This window comes from Gilbertella persicaria (assembly GCF_025201335.1).
Source record: "Gilbertella persicaria strain CBS 190.32 chromosome Unknown B0P05scaffold_82, whole genome shotgun sequence".
Classification (NCBI taxonomy): Eukaryota; Fungi; Mucoromycota; class Mucoromycetes; order Mucorales; family Choanephoraceae; genus Gilbertella; species Gilbertella persicaria.
Genome location: NW_026252043.1, coordinates 52,681 through 79,059, shown reverse-complemented (window position 1 = coordinate 79,059; position 26,379 = coordinate 52,681). Strand labels below are relative to the sequence as shown.

The 26,379-nt window shown below is 36.7% G+C and overlaps 11 protein-coding genes and 1 non-coding gene across 12 annotated transcripts; 8 read left to right on the top strand and 4 right to left on the bottom strand.

The window, feature by feature from the left end:
• Nucleotides 1-1,213: 1,213 nt before the first annotated feature.
• B0P05DRAFT_592597 (ceramidase-domain-containing protein) lies at nt 1,214-1,710 on the top strand (the record flags this gene model as incomplete). Its single annotated transcript, XM_051583009.1, has 3 exons — nt 1,214-1,524; nt 1,610-1,637; nt 1,687-1,710. 3 exons carry the CDS (start codon nt 1,214-1,216, stop codon nt 1,708-1,710), a joined length of 363 nt encoding a protein of 120 aa, XP_051429271.1.
• A 183-nt stretch (nt 1,711-1,893) lies between these two features.
• B0P05DRAFT_592596 (HSF-type DNA-binding-domain-containing protein) lies at nt 1,894-4,826 on the top strand (the record flags this gene model as incomplete). The annotated part of the gene is made up of 5 exons (XM_051583008.1): nt 1,894-2,135; nt 2,189-2,341; nt 2,383-2,741; nt 2,796-3,314; nt 3,502-4,826. The coding sequence occupies 5 exons, from the start codon at nt 1,894-1,896 to the stop codon at nt 4,824-4,826; spliced, it is 2,598 nt and encodes an 865-aa protein (XP_051429270.1).
• Nucleotides 4,827-5,059: 233 nt separating this feature from the next.
• Nucleotides 5,060-6,383, top strand: B0P05DRAFT_565746 (uncharacterized protein). Its single transcript, XM_051580988.1, has 6 exons — nt 5,060-5,586; nt 5,637-5,747; nt 5,794-5,894; nt 5,944-5,971; nt 6,019-6,082; nt 6,128-6,383. The coding sequence occupies exons 1-6, from the start codon at nt 5,524-5,526 to the stop codon at nt 6,205-6,207; spliced, it is 447 nt and encodes a 148-aa protein (XP_051429269.1). The 5' UTR covers nt 5,060-5,523; the 3' UTR covers nt 6,208-6,383.
• A 243-nt stretch (nt 6,384-6,626) lies between these two features.
• B0P05DRAFT_565743 (PQ loop repeat-domain-containing protein) lies at nt 6,627-7,877 on the top strand. Its single transcript, XM_051580987.1, has 4 exons — nt 6,627-6,692; nt 6,741-6,835; nt 6,884-6,957; nt 7,015-7,877. The coding sequence occupies exons 1-4, from the start codon at nt 6,642-6,644 to the stop codon at nt 7,743-7,745; spliced, it is 951 nt and encodes a 316-aa protein (XP_051429268.1). The 5' UTR covers nt 6,627-6,641; the 3' UTR covers nt 7,746-7,877.
• A 531-nt stretch (nt 7,878-8,408) lies between these two features.
• On the top strand, nt 8,409-10,163 carry B0P05DRAFT_601068 (Pescadillo N-terminus-domain-containing protein; the record flags this gene model as incomplete). Its single annotated transcript, XM_051583247.1, has 4 exons — nt 8,409-8,702; nt 8,761-9,217; nt 9,244-9,781; nt 9,817-10,163. Exons 1-4 carry the CDS (start codon nt 8,602-8,604, stop codon nt 10,161-10,163), a joined length of 1,443 nt encoding a protein of 480 aa, XP_051429267.1. The 5' UTR covers nt 8,409-8,601.
• Nucleotides 10,164-10,271: 108 nt separating this feature from the next.
• Nucleotides 10,272-10,783, top strand: B0P05DRAFT_565740 (cytidine deaminase-like protein). The gene has a single exon (XM_051580986.1). The coding sequence runs from the start codon at nt 10,293-10,295 to the stop codon at nt 10,767-10,769; it is 477 nt and encodes a 158-aa protein (XP_051429266.1). The 5' UTR covers nt 10,272-10,292; the 3' UTR covers nt 10,770-10,783.
• Nucleotides 10,784-10,795: 12 nt separating this feature from the next.
• B0P05DRAFT_500931 (1-pyrroline-5-carboxylate dehydrogenase) lies at nt 10,796-12,756 on the bottom strand. The gene is made up of 3 exons (XM_051575442.1): nt 12,639-12,756; nt 12,273-12,583; nt 10,796-12,138 (listed from the first exon to the last, which is right to left on the bottom strand). Exons 1-3 carry the CDS (start codon nt 12,693-12,695, stop codon nt 10,854-10,856), a joined length of 1,653 nt encoding a protein of 550 aa, XP_051429265.1. The 5' UTR covers nt 12,696-12,756; the 3' UTR covers nt 10,796-10,853.
• A 333-nt stretch (nt 12,757-13,089) lies between these two features.
• B0P05DRAFT_601065 (40S ribosomal protein S16) lies at nt 13,090-14,032 on the top strand (the record flags this gene model as incomplete). Its single annotated transcript, XM_051583246.1, has 3 exons — nt 13,090-13,198; nt 13,274-13,306; nt 13,640-14,032. Exons 2-3 carry the CDS (start codon nt 13,277-13,279, stop codon nt 14,030-14,032), a joined length of 423 nt encoding a protein of 140 aa, XP_051429264.1. The 5' UTR covers nt 13,090-13,198; nt 13,274-13,276.
• Nucleotides 14,033-14,097: 65 nt separating this feature from the next.
• B0P05DRAFT_565734 (uncharacterized protein) lies at nt 14,098-15,259 on the bottom strand. Its single transcript, XM_051580985.1, has 3 exons — nt 15,061-15,259; nt 14,807-15,010; nt 14,098-14,759 (listed from the first exon to the last, which is right to left on the bottom strand). The coding sequence occupies exons 2-3, from the start codon at nt 14,931-14,933 to the stop codon at nt 14,122-14,124; spliced, it is 765 nt and encodes a 254-aa protein (XP_051429263.1). The 5' UTR covers nt 14,934-15,010; nt 15,061-15,259; the 3' UTR covers nt 14,098-14,121.
• A 215-nt stretch (nt 15,260-15,474) lies between these two features.
• Nucleotides 15,475-16,332, bottom strand: B0P05DRAFT_582306 (helix-loop-helix DNA-binding domain-containing protein; the record flags this gene model as incomplete). The annotated part of the gene is made up of 3 exons (XM_051582168.1): nt 15,475-15,857; nt 15,901-15,995; nt 16,040-16,332. The coding sequence occupies 3 exons, from the start codon at nt 16,330-16,332 to the stop codon at nt 15,475-15,477; spliced, it is 771 nt and encodes a 256-aa protein (XP_051429262.1).
• Nucleotides 16,333-16,631: 299 nt separating this feature from the next.
• On the bottom strand, nt 16,632-17,923 carry B0P05DRAFT_582305 (DNA repair metallo-beta-lactamase-domain-containing protein; the record flags this gene model as incomplete). Its single annotated transcript, XM_051582167.1, has 3 exons — nt 16,632-17,066; nt 17,115-17,269; nt 17,320-17,923. 3 exons carry the CDS (start codon nt 17,921-17,923, stop codon nt 16,632-16,634), a joined length of 1,194 nt encoding a protein of 397 aa, XP_051429261.1.
• A 7,238-nt stretch (nt 17,924-25,161) lies between these two features.
• Nucleotides 25,162-25,256, top strand: B0P05DRAFT_t122. The gene has a single exon. It is a non-coding gene; the product is annotated as a tRNA-Ile (tRNA).
• The last annotated feature ends 1,123 nt before the right edge of the window (nt 25,257-26,379 follow it).

Genomic DNA, 26,379 nt, shown 5'->3' with positions numbered 1-26,379 from the left:
TGGGCGTCTTTTTTGTTGTGTAAGTTTGTAAACATAATAACGAAATGTTGGTGTAAACCATATTGGCTTATTTTTGGATTTTAATCGAGATATTAAGAGGTAAAATTGGTAAAGGTTCTGGTTCTGTTGTATGTTGTCGTCCGAGGTCTAGAACGAAGTGAGCAATTTAAGCGGTGAAAGCCATCGTATATAACGGTGATAGAAAGCTTTACAAAATATTTAGGAAGAAGGAGCAAGAAGAATAATTAATTAAGAGCAAGAGAGAGTAAGTGCGCAAAAATAAGTGCTTGTTTGTAAATAGATAGAGAAGAGGGTGAACCAAACCCGATGTGTATTAAAAAAAAAACTTTGTAAAAAGTAAAGAAGAAAGATATGATAAATATTTTAACTTATATACGCATTGCATCTCTCAATTTTTATTGGACGGTTTCAAAGATAACAAAATGACTCATTTGAAGACTTTCCTGGTATAGTAAAAGGAAAAATCATTCCATTGGTGGCTTATTTGTTATCGTAATGGATGTGCGTGTGGGAGAGTAGATTAATGCTGGACAAATTATTCAGTTTTTTTATTTCATGGTAGCGGCATGTTTAACAAATTATAACTGGGAACCAGTGTGAGTCTAATTTTCGTTTATTGTTCTCGAGAAAACTAACCTTCAACATAATAGTACGTCTACCATTGACTGATATGAAGTACATAAGGCCTGTCTTTTACATTTTATTCCAATTTTTTTTTTGAAAGGAAAACTATTTAGTGTCTTGGCCAATCAAATTTACACAAATTAAAACTTCATGGTACGCAAAAATTTTTGCTCAAAAGGATGGCCACAAATTTAGCATTTCGTAAGTGAGGTTTTAGATCCATAAATGTAATACCTAATTCGCTCGCAAGTTGTCATTTCTCTTTTTGGTGTTTATAACATTTTGAGAAACGGGTCCAACAAAGACTTTATTTTGGCCTACCTAGGTATCGTTTTTGTTAGATTTGGCTCGTATATGTACAGATGACAGTAGCTTATGCTGACTGCTTGTTAGATGGTGCTTCCATATGACACTTCAATATGAAATGTAATTATTAGACGAATTACAAAGTAAGTATATAGTTTTTATTTGTATCATATCTATTTATATAAAAGTGATTTATGTTGCAAGCATTGTGATGTGGCTCACGTAGGTGCAATGGATCCCATGAACTACTCCTTAACGTGTAATGCTTAGTTCCCTTGCAGATCCAAACAGTCAGAATGATTATAAAATACCCACGGCATTAACGCTCTATTCAGCCATTGTAACCTGGTCTTATTTGATCATCAATAATCCTGTATTCCATCAATTATGTTATGCAATCTTGATCTTGGGTATCGTTTATCGATCCACTTTGCTGTATTACAAGATACCTGAAACAATAACCTATGAGCGTCCTCGCATGCAATCCTTATTGTGGTTATCTGCTTCTGGGTTCATTATTGCTTTTATTCTCTGGAATATTGATAATGAGTTTTGTGGACAACTAAGATCTTGGTGACATACTGTACCTTTGCTTTTAGGTGCTATAAGTGAAATAAGTCAATATTGAAAACCTAATAAGTTTCTTATCTATTTTTAGCTTCACGGATGGTAGCACATTAGTACAGGTAAGAAAAGAAAAAAGAGATAATACATGGATACTGATTTTGTTAATAGCTATTATTTTATCGTGTTTTGTGAATGGATTCAACCTACGCTGAACGGATCAAAACAGTATAGACTGTATTAGTTTGGACCTATTTGTTATTTAAGAACAACTAGCAGAAACAAAGTAGAATAAGTATATCTTTAACGTGACTCTAAAAATACCGTTTTTATTGCCCCTTTTCTTTCTTTTTTATTTTTTTTCCTTCTTTATTTGTTATGTTACGACACGGCAGAGTGCCTTCTTTGTCCTCTATCTCTAACTTTGATACGAGTTCGTTAGCTTCGTCTTCTGGTTCACCAAGGACCTCACCCATGAATTCACCCTATGTTTCACCAGGTGGTTCACCCAGAGAATCATTGAATAACCAATTTTCGAAAGGGAGGTCCCTTCAGCCGCCACCTTCCAACACACAAAATAAATCCAATTCAAGCAATACGTTTGTTCACAAGTTGTACAAGTAAGCCAAGCTGCTTATTATTATTTTGAGATTTTATTCCTTATCATATATAGCATGGTTGTAGATACTCAATACCAGCATTTGATTGCATGGAATTATACTGGCTCTTCTTTTATTGTGTGCAACATTATGGAGTTCTCAAGAGATGTCTTGCCCAAACATTTTAAGCATAACAACTTTAGTAGTTTTGTTAGACAACTGAACATGTAAGTATCATATATGTCATGCTGTACTTATAATAATGTAGGTATGGCTTCCACAAAGTCAATAAGTCGCCTCGAGGACATCGTACGCTGGCAGAAAACCAAATATGGGAGTTTTCGCATTCAAAATTTATCAAAGATAGACCAGACTTGTTGGACGAAATCAAGCGAAAATCAATTGAATCCGAGAATAACACCAGTCGGTTTCATCATCAGGGCGACATCAATTCACATATGGCAATGATGCAGGTCTCTCAATCAGAAATGGTGCAGCGATTAATGCAATTGCAGGACAATTTCTCTCAAGTAGTATGTGAATTACAAGAGACAAGGTCAAGACAGCAAAGACAGCACTATGTACTCAAGAATATGCTCGACTTTCTTTCCAAACAAGGTGCTCCATGTAAAGTAAATTAAAGAGAAACCTTAAATCAAATTTATTGAACCCATTTTATAGTACAAATGCCACCTGAATTTAATATGAACGGATTTGAGCAAACAAATACCAATGAAAGACCACCCTCCATATTCATTACTTCTCATGATACAATCGTACCTTCTCAATCGCAATATATGGCACAGCCTTCTCCTTCACCGCCTCTTCCTCCTCATTCCTCACAAACGTCACAACCACCACCGCCACAACAGCATCAACGCATGCCACCTCCTGCGCTTACAGTTCAAACGCATAATTTATCTTCTCAATTCAATTTGTCCCCAGCTATGAGTCCAATGGATCCAAATTCGCCTGCATTAAGTGCATATCATACAGCACTCAATACACCTGTGTCTCCTAGTCCAAGTCCATTTGTACCCGATGATGATATCCCAAGCCTTTATAGTCCACATAGCCCAATTACCCCCAATATGTTTCTAAATGAATACCAACAACAACAGCAACAACAACAACAACAAAATACATTTTATGCACAAATGCCTCAAAGTAATGAAAACTTACTTTTGATGGATCCTTCGGGTAACAACAATAATGCGTTTGTTTCTCTAGGTGTATAAATAAATAAAAAATAAATGCACTTTTGTACTTTTTTTTTTTTTTTTTTATTTCGTGATGTTGTTTACAAATAATTCCAGAAAACTTTTGGCTTGCCTTGTACTTATTTCTACAACAACATGGACAATTTGTTATCTATGGCTATTTTCAGCGGGAAGACCAACGAAAAAGTCTACCTGGACTTGTCGAAATTCTGGTAGAGGTCAAATTTGCGAGTTTACCAACTTGTGTCTTGATCGTTATCGAGATCCCTTTGTGATTTCAGATAAAGAACCACCTCGTGTCAATGTGATGAGTGCTGATGAATCTTCAGACATTTGGTTCCAACCTGCTCATTATACCAGCAGCAGCATAAAGACTCAGTATATCAATGAAACTGTCTTTGTCTATGGTCTTTACTCTCCACATCATTTCTCTCATATGTTATATAATGGGCTGATACCACTCTATAGTACAATGCAAGACTATGGCGCATCAGAGCAGTCCTGGACAATGCGTGCAGGCACATTTGATGATAAACATGCCAAACTCGATTTGTTGCTTCCTATTCAAGGTGACCATGATATTGTTCTCAAACAAGATTATGTGTCACTGCCTTCTTCTCAGCCCATCTGTTTCTCACGAGCTATTGTCGGCACAGGCAACCGATGCTCTCATCCCTATTGCGAAAACCAAGTGCCTGCTAAACATTATGATCTTTATAAACAATTTGTATTTGATCAACCACATACGCAAGATAATGCATGTGAAGCATCAAGGCTTGTGTATAAGCAACAAGGACAATATCGAGTAGGCATCCTAAACAGAAAACATTCAAGGCACGTGACTAATATGCCTGATTTGATCTCTCGTTTGACGGCCATGACACAAGAGCAAGACGATATTGATTTCAGTGTGGTCTCTATTGACTTTGAATCTGACTGTACGCTAGTGAACACAGCTCATGTAGTCAAGGACTTGGATATCCTGATCGCACCTTATGGTAATGGACTAGGCGCTGGTCTGTTTATGAAGCAGGATGCTGTGGCGATTGCTATCATGGCCAGGTATTGGAATGACGGGTGGTTCAAGTGGCCAATGACAGCCATTGGTCGCCGAGTCTTTAATTTTGAATGCAATAGCGAAGCGTGTAAAGAATACGAAGAGGAGCTAGCACAACACATCTTGAGTGCATATCATCTTGAACTCAACAAGACACAGATGCAAGAATTCTTGACGACCAGCAACCCAGAGCCTCTCTTAGATAAATATATACCGGGCCTATCATGGTATCCCTTTTTGCAATACTACAAAGATGTAAGCCGTAGATTGGAAATAGACCGTTTCATACCATTTTTGAAGCAAATCATGGCTAATAAGCCACCTAGCAATGTCTCCTTTGTTGAGTCATGCAAAACACCCAATGTATGTTGTGATTTAGATTGTGAAGAACCCTTAGATAGAAATGTTTTTGGTGAAAAAAATGCCTGGCATTAATGTAATAAAAGCAATACTTGTATTATGGAGCAACTAGATCAGCTTATTTGGTGCTACCTAAAAAGTTTATTCAACCAATAAACCTATTGCAGAGGCAGTATTCAATAGAATAGCTGGGCGACTTAAAAAAAACACCTCATGAGTTCATCAAAAGACACATTTATTGCATAAAAATGGAACAAAAATGAATCAAAACCACTTTTTTCGAGTGTTTGATATAAAAACATGATAAGCTTCGAAAAAGCCAAAAAATGACTTTGAGCCCTTATGATACCCTTATCATTTTTGGCCTTTTTCACAAAATTGTAATTTGCAAGCGATACATTAACATTTTACTATAATATATATGAGTACAAGATGCATGTCTAAGGCCTTGGAACATAGTCAAAGCGACGAATTTTAAAAAGTGTATGAATATAGGGCAAAAACAGTATAAGCGTTTTAAAAGGTTCACTCAAAATCTAAACAGCAGATATACTAATTTTCTAGTACTATTCAATGCGCCTTTTTATATACTAAAAAATTTTGTTAATACAGCTTTGCAATAACTCTATACTTTAGAGCACTTTGATTGATTTAATGCTTTTAATTTCATTTTTTTCGTCAGATTGAATTCTAAAGATATTAGGCACTTTAAAGTCCGTCAACTGACATTTCAATCCGTTTGTTTCCTTCATTTATCTCTGTGTATTTTCCTATGGATTTCGTACAAAGTGCTGTTCAACAAACTAATCTAGCCAGTCTTTTAGGGCTTCATCTCGTAAGTTACCATATTGCATAATAAAAACACGTCTTATCATTCTATGTCAGTGCCTTTCTCTCTTAGGCGCAGTTGCTAGCAACCCTACCTATAATATCCCTATTTTCTTTTTTGGTATTTGGGCTTTCAATAACCGTGAGTCTACCACACCCTTAAAGACAGTAAGTGCTATAAAAGAAAGGAGGTTATTGTTCTGATTTTATTAAGTTTGCAGGAGCACTTGGTCTCAGTATCTTTTTGGATTTGATTTGGTTTTATTTACATGGTGGTAACCCACAAGCTGAAAGTGGATTCGGTTTTGCCAAATTGTAAGTTTCAACTATTAAGACGAGCTTTGATCATAACTGTTTGGGATAGCTTTAATGTAATTAGCTTGTTTGTTAAGGTAAAGTCATGGATAGTGTTACAATCATGACTAAACAATGATGTTAGCCCTTTACTGTATATTCTGCTGCCAACATCCTCAAGGAACGCGGTGATTCTTTAAATGCTGGAAGTGAGTACACAGTACGAAATATTCTTGATTACTTAATTTTTCTAGATTGGTCAGAAGCTCCAGGAGCATTTCCTTCAGGTGGTTATCAAAACGTGAGAGATGGAGATAGTGCAGAATTCCCATAAGTTGATAGAGAATTTATGCAATTACCCCAACAAGTCCTTGATTATGATTGGCAGAGATCCCTCTTTTATTTATGGTTGTTTTTTTTACTGGAATTTTCTGCAATCTATCGTCTTGTTTGACATTCATACCATATAGTGAAAATTAAAAAAAAATAAAGATCAGTGTGTTATTCTCTTCTTGTTTGTTTGTTTGTTTGTTTGTTTTAATTTCTATTTTATTACTCATCGTTTAGAGATCTGCTGATACTACAAGATAGATATGTTCTCGGGCAATATCTTTTTTATTCTTGAGCATCAACCTTGAAAAGGAAATTTTACTTTAAAGAAGCTGATTGGAGTTGAATAAATCAGCATTTTCCATTTGATTATTAAAGGATGACCTTTGCTTTTTCTTTTTTTTCTTTTTTTCTTCCATTTACTATTAACAAAAGGGAATGGAGTGTATTCCAACTGAAGATACTGACGCTTATTTACGCTGGATCAATGTAAGTTGTCTTGTTCAGTCAACATGTCAACTCATCATTCCTCTATAGTCTGTCTTGGGTATTTGCATACATAGTTATCTTAATGCATTGAGTGTCTTTTTGGGCTATTTGTCCATCTTTTGTTGGTTAAATGCTCAAATTCCGTAAGTTGCTATACCTGATTTTTTTTTGTATTTAACATGTCACCCTAGTCAGGTCATGAAGAATTATAAGTTACGCTCTGCTGATGGGCTTAGTCTGTACCTCTTGTACTTTTGGCTAGCAGGTAGGATGAAACCCTCAGGGGTGATTCGTTCATGTTTGTTTATTCCATTATGTATAGGCGACCTTGGCAACATGCTCAGTTGTATACTAAACAGTCAATTGCCATTTCAGATTTATTTAGCTACTTATTTTGTTTCAACAGATCTCATCTTGCTCTTTCAGTATTTTTATTATGGCAAAGGCGACTTGCAATGTTCAGAAGATGACTGGAAAATCAACACATTTGACCAACTGGCCAACGATGAAGAATCATCAGCCTTGATTCATGAAAATACGCTTGAGCTAACAAAGACCATGGAAGATATTACTTCTGTCTCAAGCAAGTATGGTTCTGTTTCAAACACAAAGACAAGTACCATGTTAATGGGAGTACTGCTCTTTGGCTGGAACTTCGGTTCCCATCCTATGGTCTCTGCCTTGTCAACAGAAAATCCTGTCACATTTGGCTGGACCCTGGCTTGGATATGTAATTCACTTTATCTGTTGTCCCGTATACCACAAATCTACAAGAATTTCAAGCGCCATTCAACCCAGGGACTCTCACTGGCTTTGTTCTTTTTTGCTGTATCGGGTAATGTTACTTATGCCCTGAGTATTTTAGCTCATCCAGGGCACACAGCAGAGACTTTGATGCAATCATTGCCTTATTTATTTGGTAGTTTGGGTACATTGTTCTTGGATGCTATTATCTTTGGCCAGTTCTTGCATTATCGAAAGAACACAGCCCATGTTGACAATACGCCTACTACTGCTGCACTGACTAGAGCTCTTACTTTTTCTTCTCAGTAACATACATGTCTATTTATTGTTTGAAACACATATACGGGTCAATGTTTTTATAACTAATATTTATATATATATAAAAAAACCTTATTGTAAATACCCAATAAACTTTCTTTGTTTTTTTTTATCTTTGCAAACGTAAGATCATACCAGTTTTTAGGTTCATAGATTCTCTAAGAAGAAAAGGAGTTTTGTTTCAAACCTGTACCTTCTTGGCTCGGAAGAGCATTCTCAAATCCTTTTTAAAAAAAATCTCTTAATTTTCACTAAATTCTTCATTAGGTTATTTGAATAAATACTATGCAAATGACTGAACCTCTAGTGTAATGGTATATATTATTATGTATCTCTCCTTGGACAATCACTCAGAATCTTGTACCTACATTTTCCATGGAAACTCCGTGGCCAATCAAGTCTCTAACTATTCAGATTAAGTTGCATAATCCCTGACATGTTTCTTTTGTAATACAACAGTTTGTTTTATTACATACAGTGAACTATGAGCAAATATATGCCGAGAAACAACATACTGACTTGTAATGTCACCCATCCTATCAAAAGAAGAATCCTTTGCTTATTTCTCACAAGATAAAAACAAATATATTTGTATTTGATATATAAGGAGATATTTACACTATTACAACAGGGAGATCTATTGCCATCATAACCAGCATTTAGTCTCTTGTTCGGTTTTAAGCGTCTGTAGGAACATCATTGGATTATGCTTCGCTTGTTCCTTAATTGGCAAGAGAATAAGCCACAAGAAAGAATGGTCACAAACTCCTGTTTTTCTTGCAATACAATCCTTTAGGATTTTTTTTTCAAAGTCTGATTTCTTTCAAGTTTTCTCTTTAACTGCATAATGGGTAAGATCATCAAGAAGGGAACTAAGGGTGCCGCCGCCAACTACATCACTAGACAACAAGCTTTAAATAAGCTCCAGATCTCCCTTGCTGACTTTAGGTAAACTCTTTTTTATGGATCTGTCAAACATAACTCACCACTCTCTCTCTATATGTAGACGTCTTTGTATCTTGAAGGGTATTTACCCTCGTGAACCCAAAAACAAAAAGAAGGCCAACAAGGGCAGTACAGCACCTTCCACCTTTTATTATGTCAAGGATATCAAATATTTGCTTCACGAACCACTTTTAGTTAAGTTCCGTGAATACAAGGCATTCGCCAAGAAGCTCAACAAAGTGCTTCACAAAGGTGAATTCTCTGCAGCCAAGTCATTAGAGGAAAACAACAAACCTGTCTATACCTTGGATCACATTGTTAAAGAAAGATATCCTTCTTTTATTGATGCACTTCGTGATTTGGATGATGCATTATCCATGCTCTTTTTGTTCTCCAAACTTCCTGCTGACAACAAAATCAAGGCTGATGCTGTTGCTGATTGTCAAAAGCTTATTTCTGAATTCCAAGCTTATGTCATGAAGTCAAAGAGTCTTCGCAAAGTTTCTTTTCTATCAAGGGTATCTATTATCAAGCTGAAATTAAGGGTCAAACCATCACTTGGGTTGTTCCTTACCAATTCTCTCAAGATATCCCTACAGACGTTGATTTCCGTGTCATGTTGACCTTTTTGGAATTCTACCGTACACTTGTTGGCTTTGTGAACTTTAAGTTATACAATGAAATGAACATGATTTATCCTCCCAAGTTGGACGAAACAGGCGGTTTCCATTTGGACGAAATGATGAAATCCACTGCTGCTGCCAAAAACAATGACGACGAGGAAGAAGAAGCCACCAACGTCGATGAATTCAAATCAGCTGCTCCTGAAGAAGACAACACAGTGACACTTGCCAAGATCCAAGCTGCCACACACGCCACATCCGACTTGCAAAACTTGTTTAAAGACCAAAAGTTCTATTTGTCCCGTGAAACACCTCGTTACGCTCTTGAGTTTATGATTCGATCATGCGGTGGTGAAGTGAGTTGGGATCCCTCTGTTGGTCTCAACCCTCCTTTCCCCGAATCTGATGAATCATCACGTATCAAATCACAGATCGCCCTGTTGTCAGAAACCGTGTCTTGTCTCGTACATATGTTCAACCTCAATGGGTTGCAGACTGTATCAATGCTCGTAAGATTGTGAAGCCCAGTCTTTATGAACCTGGTGCTGTCTTGCCTCCTCACTTATCTCCCTTCGTTGAAGCTAAGGAAGGTGACTATGTTCCTCACAACAATGTAGAAAGTGATGAGGATGAAGAAGTAGAGGAAATGGTCGAGAAAGAAGAAGAAGAAGTGAAGAAGCCAAAGAAACGCACAGCTGCCGAAATTGAAGAAGAAGAACAGAAAGAAATGGCTACAGTCATGATGACAAATAAACAAAGAAAGCTGTATGCAAAGATGCAACACGGTATCAAACAAAAGGCAGACGAAGTTGCCAAATTGGAAAAGAAAAGAAGGCTTTGAAGAAGTCAAAGAAATAATCCTCACTATTTTTGTATCATTCATCTCTCATTCATCAATCTCACACATATTAATAGAATAAAAAAAAAAATTGTTTAATCCCAGTTCTTTTTCCCTTTTCCTTTTTTTTTAATGATGACAGATCCTTTTGAAACACCTTATACCTATGAACCTCAAGACCTTGAGTATATGCAACTCTCCATACAGGAAGCGCATAAATCAATCCCAGCACCTCAAGCTTATTGTGTAGGTGCCGCCCTTGTAGACAAAGATGGAAAGTTATTAAGTACAGGTTATTCACGCGAATTGCCCGGGAATACACATGCAGAAGAATGTGCTTTAGCAAAGGTAGATGCCTCTATGGATCTCTCGGATACCACCATGTACACAACCATGGAACCATGCTCTGTTCGGCTATCAGGAAACAGACCTTGCACCAGCCGAATTATCGAAGCTAAAATTAAACGCGTTGTTTTAGGCGTACGAGAACCTCCTAATTTAGTGACTTGTGAGGGCATTAGCCTTTTAAAGAGAGAAGGAATTCAAGTGTTTATCGTGCCTGATGTTCAAGAAGCATGTTTAGCACCCAATCAACATATTATCAAATAAATCTAAACATGAACTTTGTTTTTTTTATTCTTAATTACAAAAAGGTAGTGTGAGATGTGTTTACAGAAAAAAATGATGAGGGAATTAGATAGCGTTGGAAGGATAAGCAAAGTTTTCAATAGGAACAAAGCTTTCCTTGATGGTGCGAGTAGAGATGAAACGAACCAAAAGAGACCAAGAACCAGCCTTATCGTTGGTACCAGAAGCACGTCCACCGCCGAAAGGTTGTTGACCAACAACAGCACCAGTACACTTGTCATTGATGTAAAAGTTACCAGCAGTGTTACGCAACAAGTTAGAACCAGCAACAATAGAAGCACGGTCCTTGGCAAAGTAAGCACCAGTCAAACCATATTCAGTGGTTTCACCAATGAGCTTGCAAGTAGCTTCAAAGTCAACATCGTCATAGACATAGATGGTGAGGACAGGACCAAAGATTTCGTCAGTCAAGGTCTTGGCGAACTTGTCCTTGGTCACAATCACAGTAGGTTCGATAAAGTAGCCAACAGAGTCATCGTATTTACCACCAGCAATGATTTCACAGCTGTCTTGAGTAGAAGCATAGTCAATGAAACCCTTGATCTTGTCAAAGGCAAACTTGTTGATGACAGGACCAGCAAAGTGATGGAATTCAGTGACAGGACCTTGAGTGATCTTGGCATGTTCAGCAACCAATTCCTTCTTGAATTGAGCGAAAAGAGAAGCGGGAACGTAAGCACGAGAACAAGCAGAACACTTTTGACCTTGGTATTCAAAAGCACCACGGATGGTTTGCAAAGCAGCATGACGAACACCGGCTTCATCAAGGCTAGGGTGCAACAAATGGTAGTTCTTACCACCAGTTTCACCAACAATACGAGGGTAGCTCTTGTACTTGTGGATGTTGTTACCGATTTGTTGCCACAAGTTACGGAAGACGTGAGTGGAACCAGTAAAGTGAAGAGAGGCAAAGTCAGGGCTGGCAATAGCATGGCCACAGATTTCTTCAGCAGGACCAGGGACGAATTGGATAACACCAGCAGGGAGACCTGCTTCTTCCAAGATTTCATAAACAATGTAGTTGGAAAGAACAGCGCCAGGAGAAGGCTTCCAGAGCACAACGTTACCCATCAAAGCAGGAGCAGCAGGCAAGTTACCACCAATAGCGGTGAAGTTGAAAGGAGAAACAGCCAAGACGAAACCCTCAAGACCACGGAATTCAGTACGGTTCCAGGTACCGGGAGCATTCTTGGGAGGTTGTTGAGAGTAGATTTCTTCGGCGTACTTGCAGTTGAAACGCAAGAAATCACAGAGTTCAGCAGCAGCATCGATTTCGGCTTGCCAGATGTTCTTACCTTGACCGAGCATGGTAGCAGCCATAGCCTTATATCTATATTAACCATATATGAGTATACGCGTATTCTCTATGTATAACCCTCCAATTGTATAAAACGGCATGTGTATGTGTAACATACTCAAACTTTCTCACAATCCCAAAAAAAAAAGTAGTAATTGAATAATTACCTGTACTTGGCAGACAACAAATCAGCAGCCTTCAAGAAGACAGCAACACGGTCGTTAAAAGGAAGGCTTTCCCATTGAGCCTTAGCAGCCAAAGCACCATCAATGGCCTTTTGGGTAAGAGTAGCATCGGCTTCATGGTACTTTGCAACAACAGACTTGTGGTCGGAAGGGTTCAATTGTTCAGCAGTCTTACCAGTGTAAATCTTTTCGCCGTTGATGACAACAGGGACTTCAACAGTACCTTGAGCGACCATATCCTTGACTGCAGCTTCAAGCTTGACTCTTTCAGCAGAACCAGGAGCATAGTTGAGCTATAGCGTGTGAGAAACAAATAAAACAAAACAAATCTGATTTTATTTAAATTACCATAGGCTCATTATCGATTTGAGGCAATTTGAAGTGAGCAAGAGTAGGAGTGGCCATTTTGACGGATATAAAGTAAAGAAAAAAAAAGAATGAAGAAGAAAAAAATGGGCGTATTTATATAGTTTTTTTTTTTCTGCTGTCAAATGTTTATTGTCAGATTGATTGGCTCCATACAAAAAGATTGGACCTAAACTCTAATGATGATATTCTGATACTAAACCCCGCTTGTCGTTTATTTGGCCCGGCATTTCCCGGTTTAGTGGACTTGAATGACCGCTGAATTCAGAGAGAAAGAAGACCGAGAAGATGGTTTGTCCTTGTCTTATCGTTATCTCAAACAAACAAAAGATTTTATTTGGTTATTCCATCAAACGCAAGTCACATACGTTAGTGTTTTGTTTATTGACACTAAAAAGTCCGGGACCGAAAACAAATCTACACGAAACTCCCCAACAAGGCAAATTACAGACAGAGGCAGAAGGACAAGTGTACACGCGCGGACGTAACTGATTATTAAGAAAACTTGGTCGCATCCTTATTTTCCTTCTCTTAACTTAAAGGTAAATAATCCATCCTGCATCAACATCATCCATTGCTCAATATGCTAAAATACATCTTTTTAATTGCTATTATAGATAATGGAAGCTGTCCAAACTTTCGGTCGCAAGGTTAGTTTCGAAAAATCAATAAAGAGGATTGCCATCACAGCAACGGAAAAGAGAGGAGCATGAGATCATAGACAGACCACAAGGAACAGACGAATAGTATGGAAGAACGACTTGCCGTGTTGTTTATATCAATGGGTATCTCATGGGTTATGTGTGTAAAAGCAAATGCATGATCCAATGATGACAATGTAGAGACTGCAATGGATAGCAACGATATAAATTCAATCAGATCAACTTGCCCATCGTTTTTCTCTCACTCTTTATCTCTTTCTGTTGCTCTTATGGGCTTGCAATCTCCCTTTTGTTGTGTTCAATGGCTAATGCTTTTTATAGAAAACCGCTACTGCTGTTGCCCACTGTAAGCGTGGTCGTGGTCTTATCCGTATCAACGGTTCCCCCATTGACCTCCTCGAACCCGAGATCTTGAAGTTCAAGGTTTACGAAGTCATCCTTCTTTTGGGTGAAGAACGTTTCGCTAACGTTGACATCAGAATCAGAGTCAATGGTGGTGGTCACACTTCTCAAGTTTACGCTATCCGTCAAGCTCTTGCCAAGGCCATTGTTGCTTTCTACCAAAAGTTTGTTGACGAAGCTGCCAAGAAGGAAATCAAGGAAATCCTTGTCCAATACGACCGTACTCTCCTCGTTGCTGATCCTCGTCGTTGTGAACCCAAGAAGTTCGCTGGTCCCGGTGCCCGTGCTCGTTACCAAAAGTCTTACCGTTAAAGCGGTTTTATATATATACAGTTCTTTTTTTTTGTATATAAAAAAAAGAAAGATTATTGGACATTTTCCTTTCATACATATGTGTTTATTTAGTTAATCAATTCAGCAACTTGAGGATCTACAAGTTCTTCAACTTGCTTTGTGAGTTTAGAGATAACATCTGCATTTAACAATGTATTCAAAGTTACGTTTAACGCATTGCGAGAGACTTGTTGATGATGTTCAGCATAATGAACAGTCTTGAACCAACGACGAACGTCTTCTTCAGGGTATTCTAAAATACGCATGACATGCTTCACAGATTCGTCTTCCTTTTGTTCCATAAACAAAGCTGTTGCACGCTGAATAGCATTCAAGACTTTCTTTAAGCCTTCTTTATCAGCAGACAATAAATCAACATGGGCAGCAAATAAAAAGGCGGGCCAAGGAGGTGTAATCTGACCAATGCGCTTTACTTCACCAGAATCATGATAGGGCTTTGTTGTGAATGTTTCCCACATAAAATAGTCGCATGTACCATCATTCACACCATCACGCATAGCCTTAAAATTGTTCAAGACAGTAAAGTCAAAGGGCTTCTCTTCTTTCTTAAGCCAACCACGTTGGTCAGCAAGTACATAGGCCATAATATGAGATCCAGATCCATAGCGAGAAATAGCAACATTGGTCTTGTAAAGTGTGTCAATTGAATCATGCTTGGAATTCTTACCAGCAGAAAGTGCCCAGCCTAATACATAGAGATGAATATTTATATAATAATGTGTGCTAACTTACATAGGGGAGCATCCACATAGGTACCTACAATTTTGTACCAATCTTGCCCCTTACTGATACCTGCAACAAGGCCTTCTGTTAAAGCAATGGCCAAATCAAGTGATTTATCTTGAAGCTTAGCAGTCATCTAATGTGCCAATGTATTCAGTCTATGAAGACTTCTAATAAAATATATATATATATTATTTACCTCACCAGTACCACCTATAGGCATGTTGATAAGAAATACTTCCTATGCGTTTTTTTTTTCTTACCTGGACACAAGACAAGTTCAACGTTGACACCTGTTTCTTTAAAATAATCAAGATCGCGTGCGATATACAAAGGTGTCGAGAAATGTTCTGGAACTGTCATAAACGCGTTAAACAAATAGTTCTTTTTTGTCTATCTATTTTACCATAGCCAATACGAATAGTGGTAACCATTTTATTATAAAGAAGAGATGGAAAAATCTACCCCCGCTAAAAAAAAAAAAAGAGTCCCCAATTTTTATATAAAGGCTGGTATTTTATTCATGCAGTGATTCACTATGCAAATAGTATTTTTTTTTAAAAAAAAGCGTATTTAATATATAAATATAGATAAAGTGATGGGAATACAATAGATCATGCTACTTGAAATACATGCTTATATATATAATAAAATAGATCAAATGATATAGACATTGTCTATGCTTGCTGCTGTTGTTCTTCTCCATTGATATGAAGTTTACCAAACTGTTGTTGGAATTGTATTGAGCCAATACGCTCATGTCTTCTACCAGTAGATTGGGAATTTATCATGTTGTGCATCACCTGTTGTTGATTGTACAAATCTTCTTTATTGGGATTCTTTTTAGCAAGTTCAATAAGACGCTCAAGTTCTTGGATCTTGCTCTTGCAGCTAGTGACTTCTTCTCTTAATTCTTTGATATGGTCCACAGACAATTTAAGAATAGTACCTTTATTGATAGGCTTGCCATTGGTCCCATTTTGTCCAGTTGTAACAGTCATCACATTTGAGCTTGCAGGAACCGACTCCAATAAACGATCGGGCAATAAAGTAGATAACTCTAATATAGCATCAGTATTTCCATCATACTAAAAACTAAGTACCTTGAATTCTTTCATTTATGTTATCTCTTCTTCTTCTTTCAACCGCATTATGAGACTCACGACGTCTTCTTCTCTTCTCAAAGATTTCTTGGTGACTTTGGAAGTATAAGAAAACCATACGTTTTAGTGTACTACTTACTTTCTTTGGCTTAAATCGTCATCTTCGTTTCCAGTGAACGTATCGATAAGATGCCCAGTAGAATTAGAAGGAGTAATCAACAAGTCTCTACCACCAAATACAGGAGATTGACCAAAAGAAGACCCATTTGAATCCATACTGGTCCCGAACCAGTTGGCTGAAGGATCAGTAAAAGAAATACCGTTGCTTGGATTATTAATCGCCATAGGGCCAAAGCTAGATGAATGCAGGCTATAAGACGATGATTGTTGTGGAGTGAAGCTGTTTCTTGATCTTGGTGTATTAATAAACATGGCAGAGTGATCCGAATTCTCGATAAAGTCTTGTTGTTGTTGTTGTTGTGAAAACATAAAGGTATTTTAAAGAAAGAAAGAAAAGGGGTAGTTTATATTTATCTCTCTTTCTTTTTGTATTTGCTGCTCAGCTGATAACAAGTCTTGCCTTTTATAGACAATTGCTTTTACCTGCCCCTTTTTTCTTTAAAATAGCTATAAGCGATGGCTGAATTAAATAAGAATAAGTTTTTATATGAAATGAGTCTAGAAGCATGAAAGAAAAAAGGTGGTACAGACCAACTCACTATTGTCAATTGTTACCAATAGTTTATGGACGGATAATCTACAATTTTGATTGAGCCACCATTCGCTTTAATTAGCTTTTTTTTATCTCTGTTCCATTCTTCAAACAATTTGCTCATCCTTGACCGATTCTCTTGACTGTGCACATTCACTGTAGGCACAATGCGGCGTATATCTAGACTAGCAATAAACATGGCCAATTCACGAAAACTAGAATGCTCTGAATAAGGGATGTCATACATTTTCAGACGTGAGGTATCATAAAAGGGTTTGAGGCTAGTTGCCACAAGATCAGGTGGTCTCGCTTTGATTATTGTTTCAAGTGATCTTTTCTCCTGCTGCGATTTTGTCTTGGGATCAGATGACGCTTGGAAGGTCCAACCAGTTGGTTTAAGAGCAATCATTTGGCTAAAATGAGGTTCCAAACTAGAAAGATAGGCCTCAAGGTTCTACAACAAATAATGTGTTATCTATAAACCAGAGTTTTGATTGCTTACATTAGGTACAAGATGTCCTATCGGAATAACATGAACTTGAGCTTCTTTTTGTTCGTCCGTTAGCATAGCATTGAGTTCTGAATCATGAAAGCAGTCTAGCATATGTCTCTTTTGTTCCGTCACAAATATTTTACTGTTCAATGCCTTTGCAATTTCTATTGTAGCAGTCTTGAGTAAATATGTTCCATTTAGATTTATCATGTACCTATAAATATGCGCTCTTTTCCAAGTGAATAAGTACCTACTACAATAAGCAAACGATGTTCCTGCTGACATGCATTTGAAGCAGAAATAATACTTTTCCCCTCCTCCAATAAAGGATCTGAATATCGTGTGCTATGACGTTTTGCAAGTTGGCATGCTGATTGAATACAAGAGTCTTGTGAGGGAAATGAGTATTTGGGATCAAGGTAAGTAGTATCCAAATAAACAATATCAATTGGTTCTTTTAATAAGGGATGAAGGCATATTTTAGGACATGCACGGAAGTCACCAGTGTGTAAGTATCTTAATTTACCTACAGTAACCAGAAAGATAACTGCACCAGGACAATGATTGGCGTCAATCAGCGTAACAAAAAGCTGATCCATGCCTGGAAGCAAACATGGTTCATCTAAAGGTAATGCATAAATAAAGTCCTCCGTGACTCCTAGTTTTCTTTTGACTAATCGAGCAGTAACTTCTGAGCAGTAAATAGGGCCATGTGTCCAATTGCGGTCAAGACCTGTATAATGATCAGCATGGAAATGAGATAAAAAGTATCCTTCACATCCTGGAATGTCGCCAAATGAGAATGCGTCTACAACCATTGTAGTGCCTGCTAAGCGTTTATAATAGGGTACTTGACATCCTTTTTTTTGCTCGCCAAACCACCAACTTGATTCAGTCTCAAGGAGGCCAGGTGCTTTATCGTCTTTTGGTGAGCTCCATATACCACGGATTGTATGTGTTGCTGTACTAAATAAAGTGGCCCATGACTTGATCAAGTTTGGCTGATCTGCTGCTTTTGTGTTAATATCCTTACCATCAGTTGATGTTACACTGTCTAGACAAGAATTGATATGCAGTTCCGCTTCTACAATCAATCCTTCATTGAGTGATGTGTGGCAAATAGGACATGTATCAAAAGCAGCATTATTTTGTATGTCTTGTGAGTTGGATGGCTCTTTCTTGAAATAGGACTGTAAAGTACTTTGAGTAGGTTCTGTTTTTTGTCTTTTTGTAATGCAAGTCTCTTCTGATCGCTTCGGTCGTTTATTTTCAAGATGAACAGACATGAAAAGAGGAATAAAATACTACGCACCCGCTAAATATATAAACTAAGTAGATATGAGACAGAGCCAATATTCTTTTTTTTTATTCAATTAAATAAAAAGATGAAAGAGAATAAAAGCACACTGTTTTGACACTTCTTGGTACAACTGAATTTGATACAAAGACGCTTTGAAAAAATCAGGAAGTAAGAGTCTGTATGAGAATTAAAGCAAGGTTTTTTCTGGTTTGTCAATAGTGGTATTTGATGAATTTCTATAGCTTAAAGTGCTTTAGAAACTCTGCTATAATATGATTTTCTAGGGTATGTCTTGAGCAAAAGATAGGAATGATTCGTACAAGAGAAATAGAGACATTGTATTTAAAAAATACATGAGACTGTGATGTTTTGATAATAGAGTTATATAATAAGATGATATAGAGACAAAGGTAGATACTTTGAGACTGTTCTATACAATTTTTATTTGTTCTTTTTGATTATAAATTATTCTAGCATATTTATACATGAAGAGATGTCGGAGTAAGTAGTAGTAGAGTTCATGCAAATGACTGAGTCTCTATTATCATAGACTACTTTAAATTAATTAAATAATATAAATTATGGATTTCGGTTATAAGTCTTGATCTATTAAAAGATCCATTGTCTTATTCAGTACAAGAGGTTCTTTTATGTCTATTTCTGATGTAAATTGACTATGATGTATTTTAGTATGTAAATGAAGACTTATTTAATGTCAGATCATCACATTATCCCCACCCAGGTATTGACTAATACCGACAAGCTTATTTAAGATCTTCTATTCTTTTTGTTTTGATCTGTATTGTTTCTTGTCGATCTTTTTCTCTTTCCTGAATGTTGATCTAATTGTGTTTCTTGATCCTTTATGTTCTTCAATGACTTTTTATTGGCTTTATTGATAGCCTTGACACTTTCAGGAATTACACCTATTCTTCTCCAATATTCTGTTATGAATTTAGGATCAGTGAATGAAGATTCAGGTTCCCATGTGTCTTGAGATTCATCATAATTTAACCATCTACATCTATAGAGATACTTATTGTTTGCATCCTTTTTATGTCCTATTATCGCTTCCACTTCATAATATTGTTTATCTTCAGGTACAATCTTATCTGATACAACTTTTAGTAAAGAAGGTGGGTAATTTCTAGGCTCAATGAATCCTTGTTCATTCTTTAATACATAAGAGCCACCAGAGGTTTTATTGACTATTTTATAGAATCCTTTATAGTGAGGATCAAGCTTATTTTGCTTGTCTGTAACTAAAATCATTACAGTTGCATTTATAGGAATATCAAGTATTCTATGCTTGTTGTCAAACCTTAATTTCTGTTTATCTGCTACGCTCTTTGCTTGTTCATAGACAGCAGGAAAGACTATTTCAGTCATGTATTTTATTTTTTGTTGCAAATCCTTATTTATTTTCTCCGTTGTTTTTATATCCTTTTCTTGACTGAAGTCTTCAAAGTCATTAGGATTTCTACCAAACATTAAAGAGAATGGAGTGCTTTTCGTTCTGAGATTATATTTACTGTTTAGATATAATTGGGTTGGTCCTACCATGTAGTCCCACTCAGCCACATTTCCATTTATTTGTTTTTTTATGGTTTTTACAGCTGATTGAACCGCTCTTTCACTTGCACCATTTGCTCTTGGATGATATTGTGAAATTAACGCGTGTTCGAAACCGATATGTTTCTTTATAGTGTTCATTAGAAAACCAATAAATTCTTTTCCATGGTCGCTTTGGATTTTCCTCATAGGTCCAAAGGTGCAGATAACGTTCAGTATCTCTTTAGCAACAGTTGCAGCTGATTTATCAGGTATAGCTCTCAATACATAAAATTTACTAGCTATATCTATCATGACTAACAAGTATTCGTTGCCCTGAGCTGAGGTAGTAAATGGACCAGCTAAGTCAATACCCCAACTGTCACCAGGCAGAGTAGCTAACACAGGTCTTAATGGATTATACCCTTTTCTGCTGATATTATGACGCTGACATTGTATACACGCCTTAACTAATTCATCTGCATCATTCTTTAGATTCGACCAATAGATGCCTTTACGCTTTAATGCATTAATTAGAGCCTCGGTAGAAAAGTGCCCTTTACTATGCTCAAAAGCAAGCACTTTATCACGCTCCTCATATGGAGGTGTAAAATATTCACCACTTTCAAGTGTGGGTAATGGTTCGTTAGTGGCAGCACTACTTCTCATGATTGATTTTTCCCCTCCCAGTTCATTTGACATTGTTGAATCGTCCTCATAGAGTCTGGATAAAGTGTCAGGTAAGACATTTGAAATACCAGGCAAATGAACGATCTTGAAGTCATACTGGAGAATGGTATCCATCCATGAGATCATCATCAAGTTTGCAATACGTTGAGTATGTAAGTAAGTAAGTGCCTTATGATCCGTATATAACGTAAATGTAGAACCATAGATATACTTGTGAAAACGCTTCAGTGAGAATACAAGTGCAAGTAGTTCACGTTTTGTGGCAGAGTATTTGCGTTCACTTTTAGATAGACTTTTAGCAATAAAAGAGATGTACTTTTTTTCTCCATCAGTCTCTTGATACAATACTGCGCCAATACCAGTGTTCGATGCATCACAGCTTATGGAGAATGGAACATTCATGTCTGGATAGGCTAACACAATATCGCTTAACAGAGCTTTCTTGAGATTATCAAAAGCCTTTTGATGTTTATCATTCCAGATCTTATGCAATGATTTTTCATTTCTCAATTCATCAAGTGGAGACATGATTGAAGAAACGTTAGGTATCAATGATCGGAAGAGATTCAATAGACCACAGTAGCGCATGATGTCTTTGCCACACGTTGGTTTAGGAAATTCAAGTACATTGGCAAGTTTGCGACGATCCATTCTGATACCTTGTGGAGAAATATGGAAACCAAGCAAGTGAATTGATGATTGGAAGAAATGACACTTGGCAGGGTTCAATTTCAGGTTTACATCAGTTAAGCGTTGGATCACCTGTTGTAAGTGGATTTTATGCTCTTCGACTGATTGGCTAGCACATACAATATCATCAACAAAGAATCGCACAAAAGGTAAACCTTCAAGAGCAATACTCATGGTTCTCTGAAATTGTGAACTCACATGTTTGATGCCGAATACAGTGCCAATAGGCTGATATTGTATTCCACGCCATGTGAATGAAAGCTTTACAGTGTCCTTAGGATTCAATTTTAAAGAATTGAATGCAGACTTCAAGTCGAGAGTAGAATATACTTTAGCACCCTGTAATTCCTCAAAGAGTTCACTAATTACAGGTAATGGCATACGATCAACTGTTTTGAGCAAAACATTAATATGACGAGGATCATGACACACACGATAGCCTGTCAATTCACCTTTACCATCAGTCTTCTTTACAACAGTAAGAGGCGTATTCCATTCAGTATTGGCTGGTGCTCTTTTGATAATACCGTTGCTCAACCATTCATCAATCTGTTTATCCACTACGCCCATCATTTTCAAAGGTACAGGATAGGGTTTCTTATACGCTGTTACATTAGGTGGAGTATCTAGACATACCACACTTTCAGGTATAGTACAGAAAGATCCTTTTGGAATAGCTTGGTTATTATCAATATAAGGTTGAATATAATCCATTGCAGCTTTATATTCATCAGCATTACAAGCAGGATTATGATCACTCATCTTATTTTCTTTTTCTAAAGATTCTAGAAGATCACTAGTATTGTTATAGCGTCTATCTGCTTCAAGCACTTCTTCAGTAGTATCTTTATCATCGTATGACAAAGGTAATCCAGAGATTCCAATGCCTAATGTGTACATGTAATCGGTTCCAATGCTGAGCGAGAACTCATTATTATTGGTAAGATTCATAACCTCAAAAGTACGTTTTATAGTTTTACTATTGCAACTAACGCTTAAGGTACAAGTTCCTATTCTTTTGACGTATGTATTTGTATCAGCAAGTCTTATGAAATACTTGTGTAAGTTATTTTTACTAATAAGATCTTTATTGATATGATTTATATAATTGATGTTTATCTTATTTTCTAAACAGAATGACTTGTCAACTGAGGAGAAGACAGCACCACAATCTAACAATGACATTGTTCTAATAGAATTATCGATAAGGATAGGAAAGGTAATGTTAGCACTTATGTTTTTAAAATCTCTTGTTATATTGTTTTTAGACTTACAATCAAGAGCCAAACGAGCCAAACGAGCATTTTCATCAGTGTCATCATCACTGTTATCATTGTTCTTCATATCAGCGTCATCATCCAAAGAAGAACAACCACCACGCACAGCCATTCTTGAAACCTTCTGTTTCTTGGCGGCCTTAGCCTCCTTGAACTCATCACATCTGTGACCATGGGACCATGGCTTATCACAATACGTGCAAGGCTTCTTACTTGAGCTTGGTGCATAAATGGACTTGCTAGACTCCGAAGAACCTTTACCAGCAAATATGGGTGAGTAACTACGTTTACGACTACGCTCATTGTTACTCTTATATGAACCAGAACCCGAAGAAGAGCTAGGTAGACCAGCAGCGTCCCACGAAGAAGAGAACAAATCAGTGTCATTAGTGGCAGCAATTACCAAACCGATCATGTCTTCGATTTTACTTGGCAATTTTGTTCCATACTGGGAGGACACAGCAACAGAGGCAACACGACGGACGGACTCACGCAGAGCACACCAAAAACTCAACACCAGTTGTAAACCATCGGCTAAACCTGCCTGTCTTCTAAGCTTCTGAAAGCGAGCAGCAAAGGAACGAGTTGATTCACCATGGGATTGCTTGAGGGACCACACCTTTACCATCAACAAAAACTTGCGATAGGGGGTATCAAAATGATCCAAGATCATCGATTCAGCTTCCCTCCAGGACAGACATTTGTTTCTTAATTTTTCATCAAACCAAGATTTCTCTTCCTTGTTAAGAGACATAGGCAAAAGACGTTCCTAGTTGTCATCCATATTCAACGAGTGGGCTTCCAAGACAGTCTTGAATTGCATACAGAAATCGTAGACAGAATCGAAGACTTCTTGATTTTTCTTGCTAATCACTGTATCAGTCTTGAGCTGCAAGAAAGGAAGACCAGCTGGAACCAAAGTACTTCTCTTGTCTACTTGCACGTTGGGAGTTTCCATAGCCAAGAAGACCTTATAAGCTTCGTCTGCTTCTTTGTACAAGACCTCGGCTTGTTTATAGACTTCATAAGCATGCTTGGTATTTTCAGCTTGTGGATGAACCTTTTGGTAGGCAAGGTAGTGACCATAAGCAATCTTGAGTTCCGTTTTGAGACGGTCCAGATTCTCTTTGGCAGTGGCAGCAAGATTGGCAGATGTAACTTCTTCAATGCCAATGGGCACATTTTCTTGAGATTCAAAAGAATCAGGTCTAAGATCCATGGCTTCATCTACAGCAGGAATACTAGGAGCAGGAGAGTGTTCTTGAGAAACAGGAGCAGGAGAAGAAGAACGAAAGCCAGAGTTGATGTTTTGGTTGGACATTGTAAAAATAGAATTCAAAGTAAAAAATGTGATGTTTTGATAATAGAGTTATATAATAAGATGATATAGAGACAAAGGTAGATACTTTGAGACTGTTCTATACAATTTTTATTTGTTCTTTTTGATTATAAATTATTCTAGCATATTTATACATGAAGAGATGTCGGAGTAAGTAGTAGTAGAGTTCATGCAAATGACTGAGTCTCTATTATCATAGACTACTTTAAATTAATTAAATAATATAAATTATGGATTTCGGTTATAAGTCTTGATCTATTAAAAGATCCATTGTCTTATTCAGTACAAGAGGTTCTTTTATGTCTATTTCTGATGTAAATTGACTATGATGTATTTTAGTATGTAAATGAAGACTTATTTAATGTCAGATCATCACAGAGACAAAGTCATCGAAGAAGGAATAGATGTAATCTCATACCTTGAGTTGAATTGATTTGTCTCGTTTAGCGTTGTGATGTTTTGATAATAGAGTTATATAATAAGATGATATAGAGACAAAGGTAGATACTTTGAGACTGTTTATACAATTCTATTGTTCTTTTTGACTATAAATTATTCTAGCATATTTATACATGAAGAGATGTCGGAGTAAGTAGTAGTAGAGTTCGTGCAAATGACTGGATTTCGGCTATAAGTCTTGATCTATTAGAAGATACATTGTCTTATTCAGTACAAGAGGTTCTTTATGTCTATTTCTGATGTAAATTGATTATGATATATTTTTAGTATGTAAATGAAGACTTATTTAATGTCAGATCATCATATGCATATAGATTCTATATGTTCACAACACTATCAATAACCAGTGCAGCTCTTGAGTATTTATGATGACTGCAAATATCCATACCTTAGCTTACTAGATTTAATTGATTTAATTAAATCACTCTTGTCTTGCTTATGATAAAAGAACGGATGTAAAATAGACCATAGTTCACACATCTCGGCAGATCCCTAGTTCTCTATCTGATTGGCTCCATTTTACATTCCGTTTTAAATTATAATCAAACATTCTCGTGTATATTAAGATTTCTATATAGCAATGCCGTATAGAAAACTATTAGAATGCTTTTTAGATACTATACAAACCAATTGACAAGTTTACTCTCTCTCAGGATCCGTTGTTGATTAGATAAAAGGAAAAAACATATTTTTATTCTCCGCTTTTATTTAGTATGATATATTAATTACAAAAAATTTTTCAGCAAGATAGCTCTTGTAGCTCAGCTGGTTAGAGCGTCGTGCTTATAGTCTTCAACTATACCCGAGGCACGCGAAGGTCGCGAGTTCGATCCTCGCCTAGAGCAACTTTTGCTAGGCTAGCAGTTGTATTTGTTTTTGTGGTGAATGTAGCAAATTTGTTGAAGTGATCTAATGTTACAGAAAAGTCAAAACTTTTTCTATTTGTGGCATATGGGATTTGCAGTTTAATGGAGTTAAAATCAAAGAGCATTACAATGTTGGGGGCAACGAACGTTAGAGCTAACGATTTAAAGTAGAAAAGAAATAGGAATGATAAAGTAAAAGGTCTTTCTAAATCAATACCAGTGAAATCATGCATTGGTATAACATCATTGATTCAAATGCAAAAGTAATGAGTCACTATGAACTCGAGATATTAAGATATTTTGCTTGTAGTAACTATACTGATCAAATGTTCAGGTAACCTACATCAAAATGGACACTTCAAAAAAAAAAAAAAAGGAGTATAAAGGAAAAGAGAGGGAGAACAAAGTAATGCAGGACTTAGGTAAAATTGTGAGCCTTGAAGGTGATACAACTAAAAGAAGAGAAAGACAAAAGGAGGAAAAATATAATAGAAGTAGCAGAGATATCAAACCACAAAGTAACAGTACTCCTACTTGAATGAATCAACCTGATTTAAGCATTTGTTTATCTTGTACCCAGTAATTCTTTTACGCATATGAATATATACAAAATTGGCTATATGATTGAAAGAAAAAAAGAGTTCCCATAACTCTTAGGATATCATCTAACTGGCAGTTTGCACCTTTGATAGATTTGTAAATTTGTTTTGCTTAAAAAAGAGATATATCTTCAATAGATCTTTCAAAATACAAGCTCGTTTTGAATAAGGTTTCCAACATGCATCTTGGCTCAGCAGCATTTTCGTTAAGAAAAGAACTGCATGATGCTAATCATTGTTGCCTGAATGCAGATATATACAATTGAATTCAAAACAATTGGTGTCTGCAAGTCTCTGCAACGCAATTTTGAGTATGCATTACACCATCCTTCTAAAGAATATATTTATATAGACGCTTCGATTGAATATTCGGAAGAAATATGATGATCCTCCTTGCATCTATGCGTGTTTATTTAGGCTACATAGACACCATAACAAAAAAAAAAAAAAAAAAAAAAAAAAAAAAAAAACAGTTCTTCATGGACTTTGCATTACAGTAAATC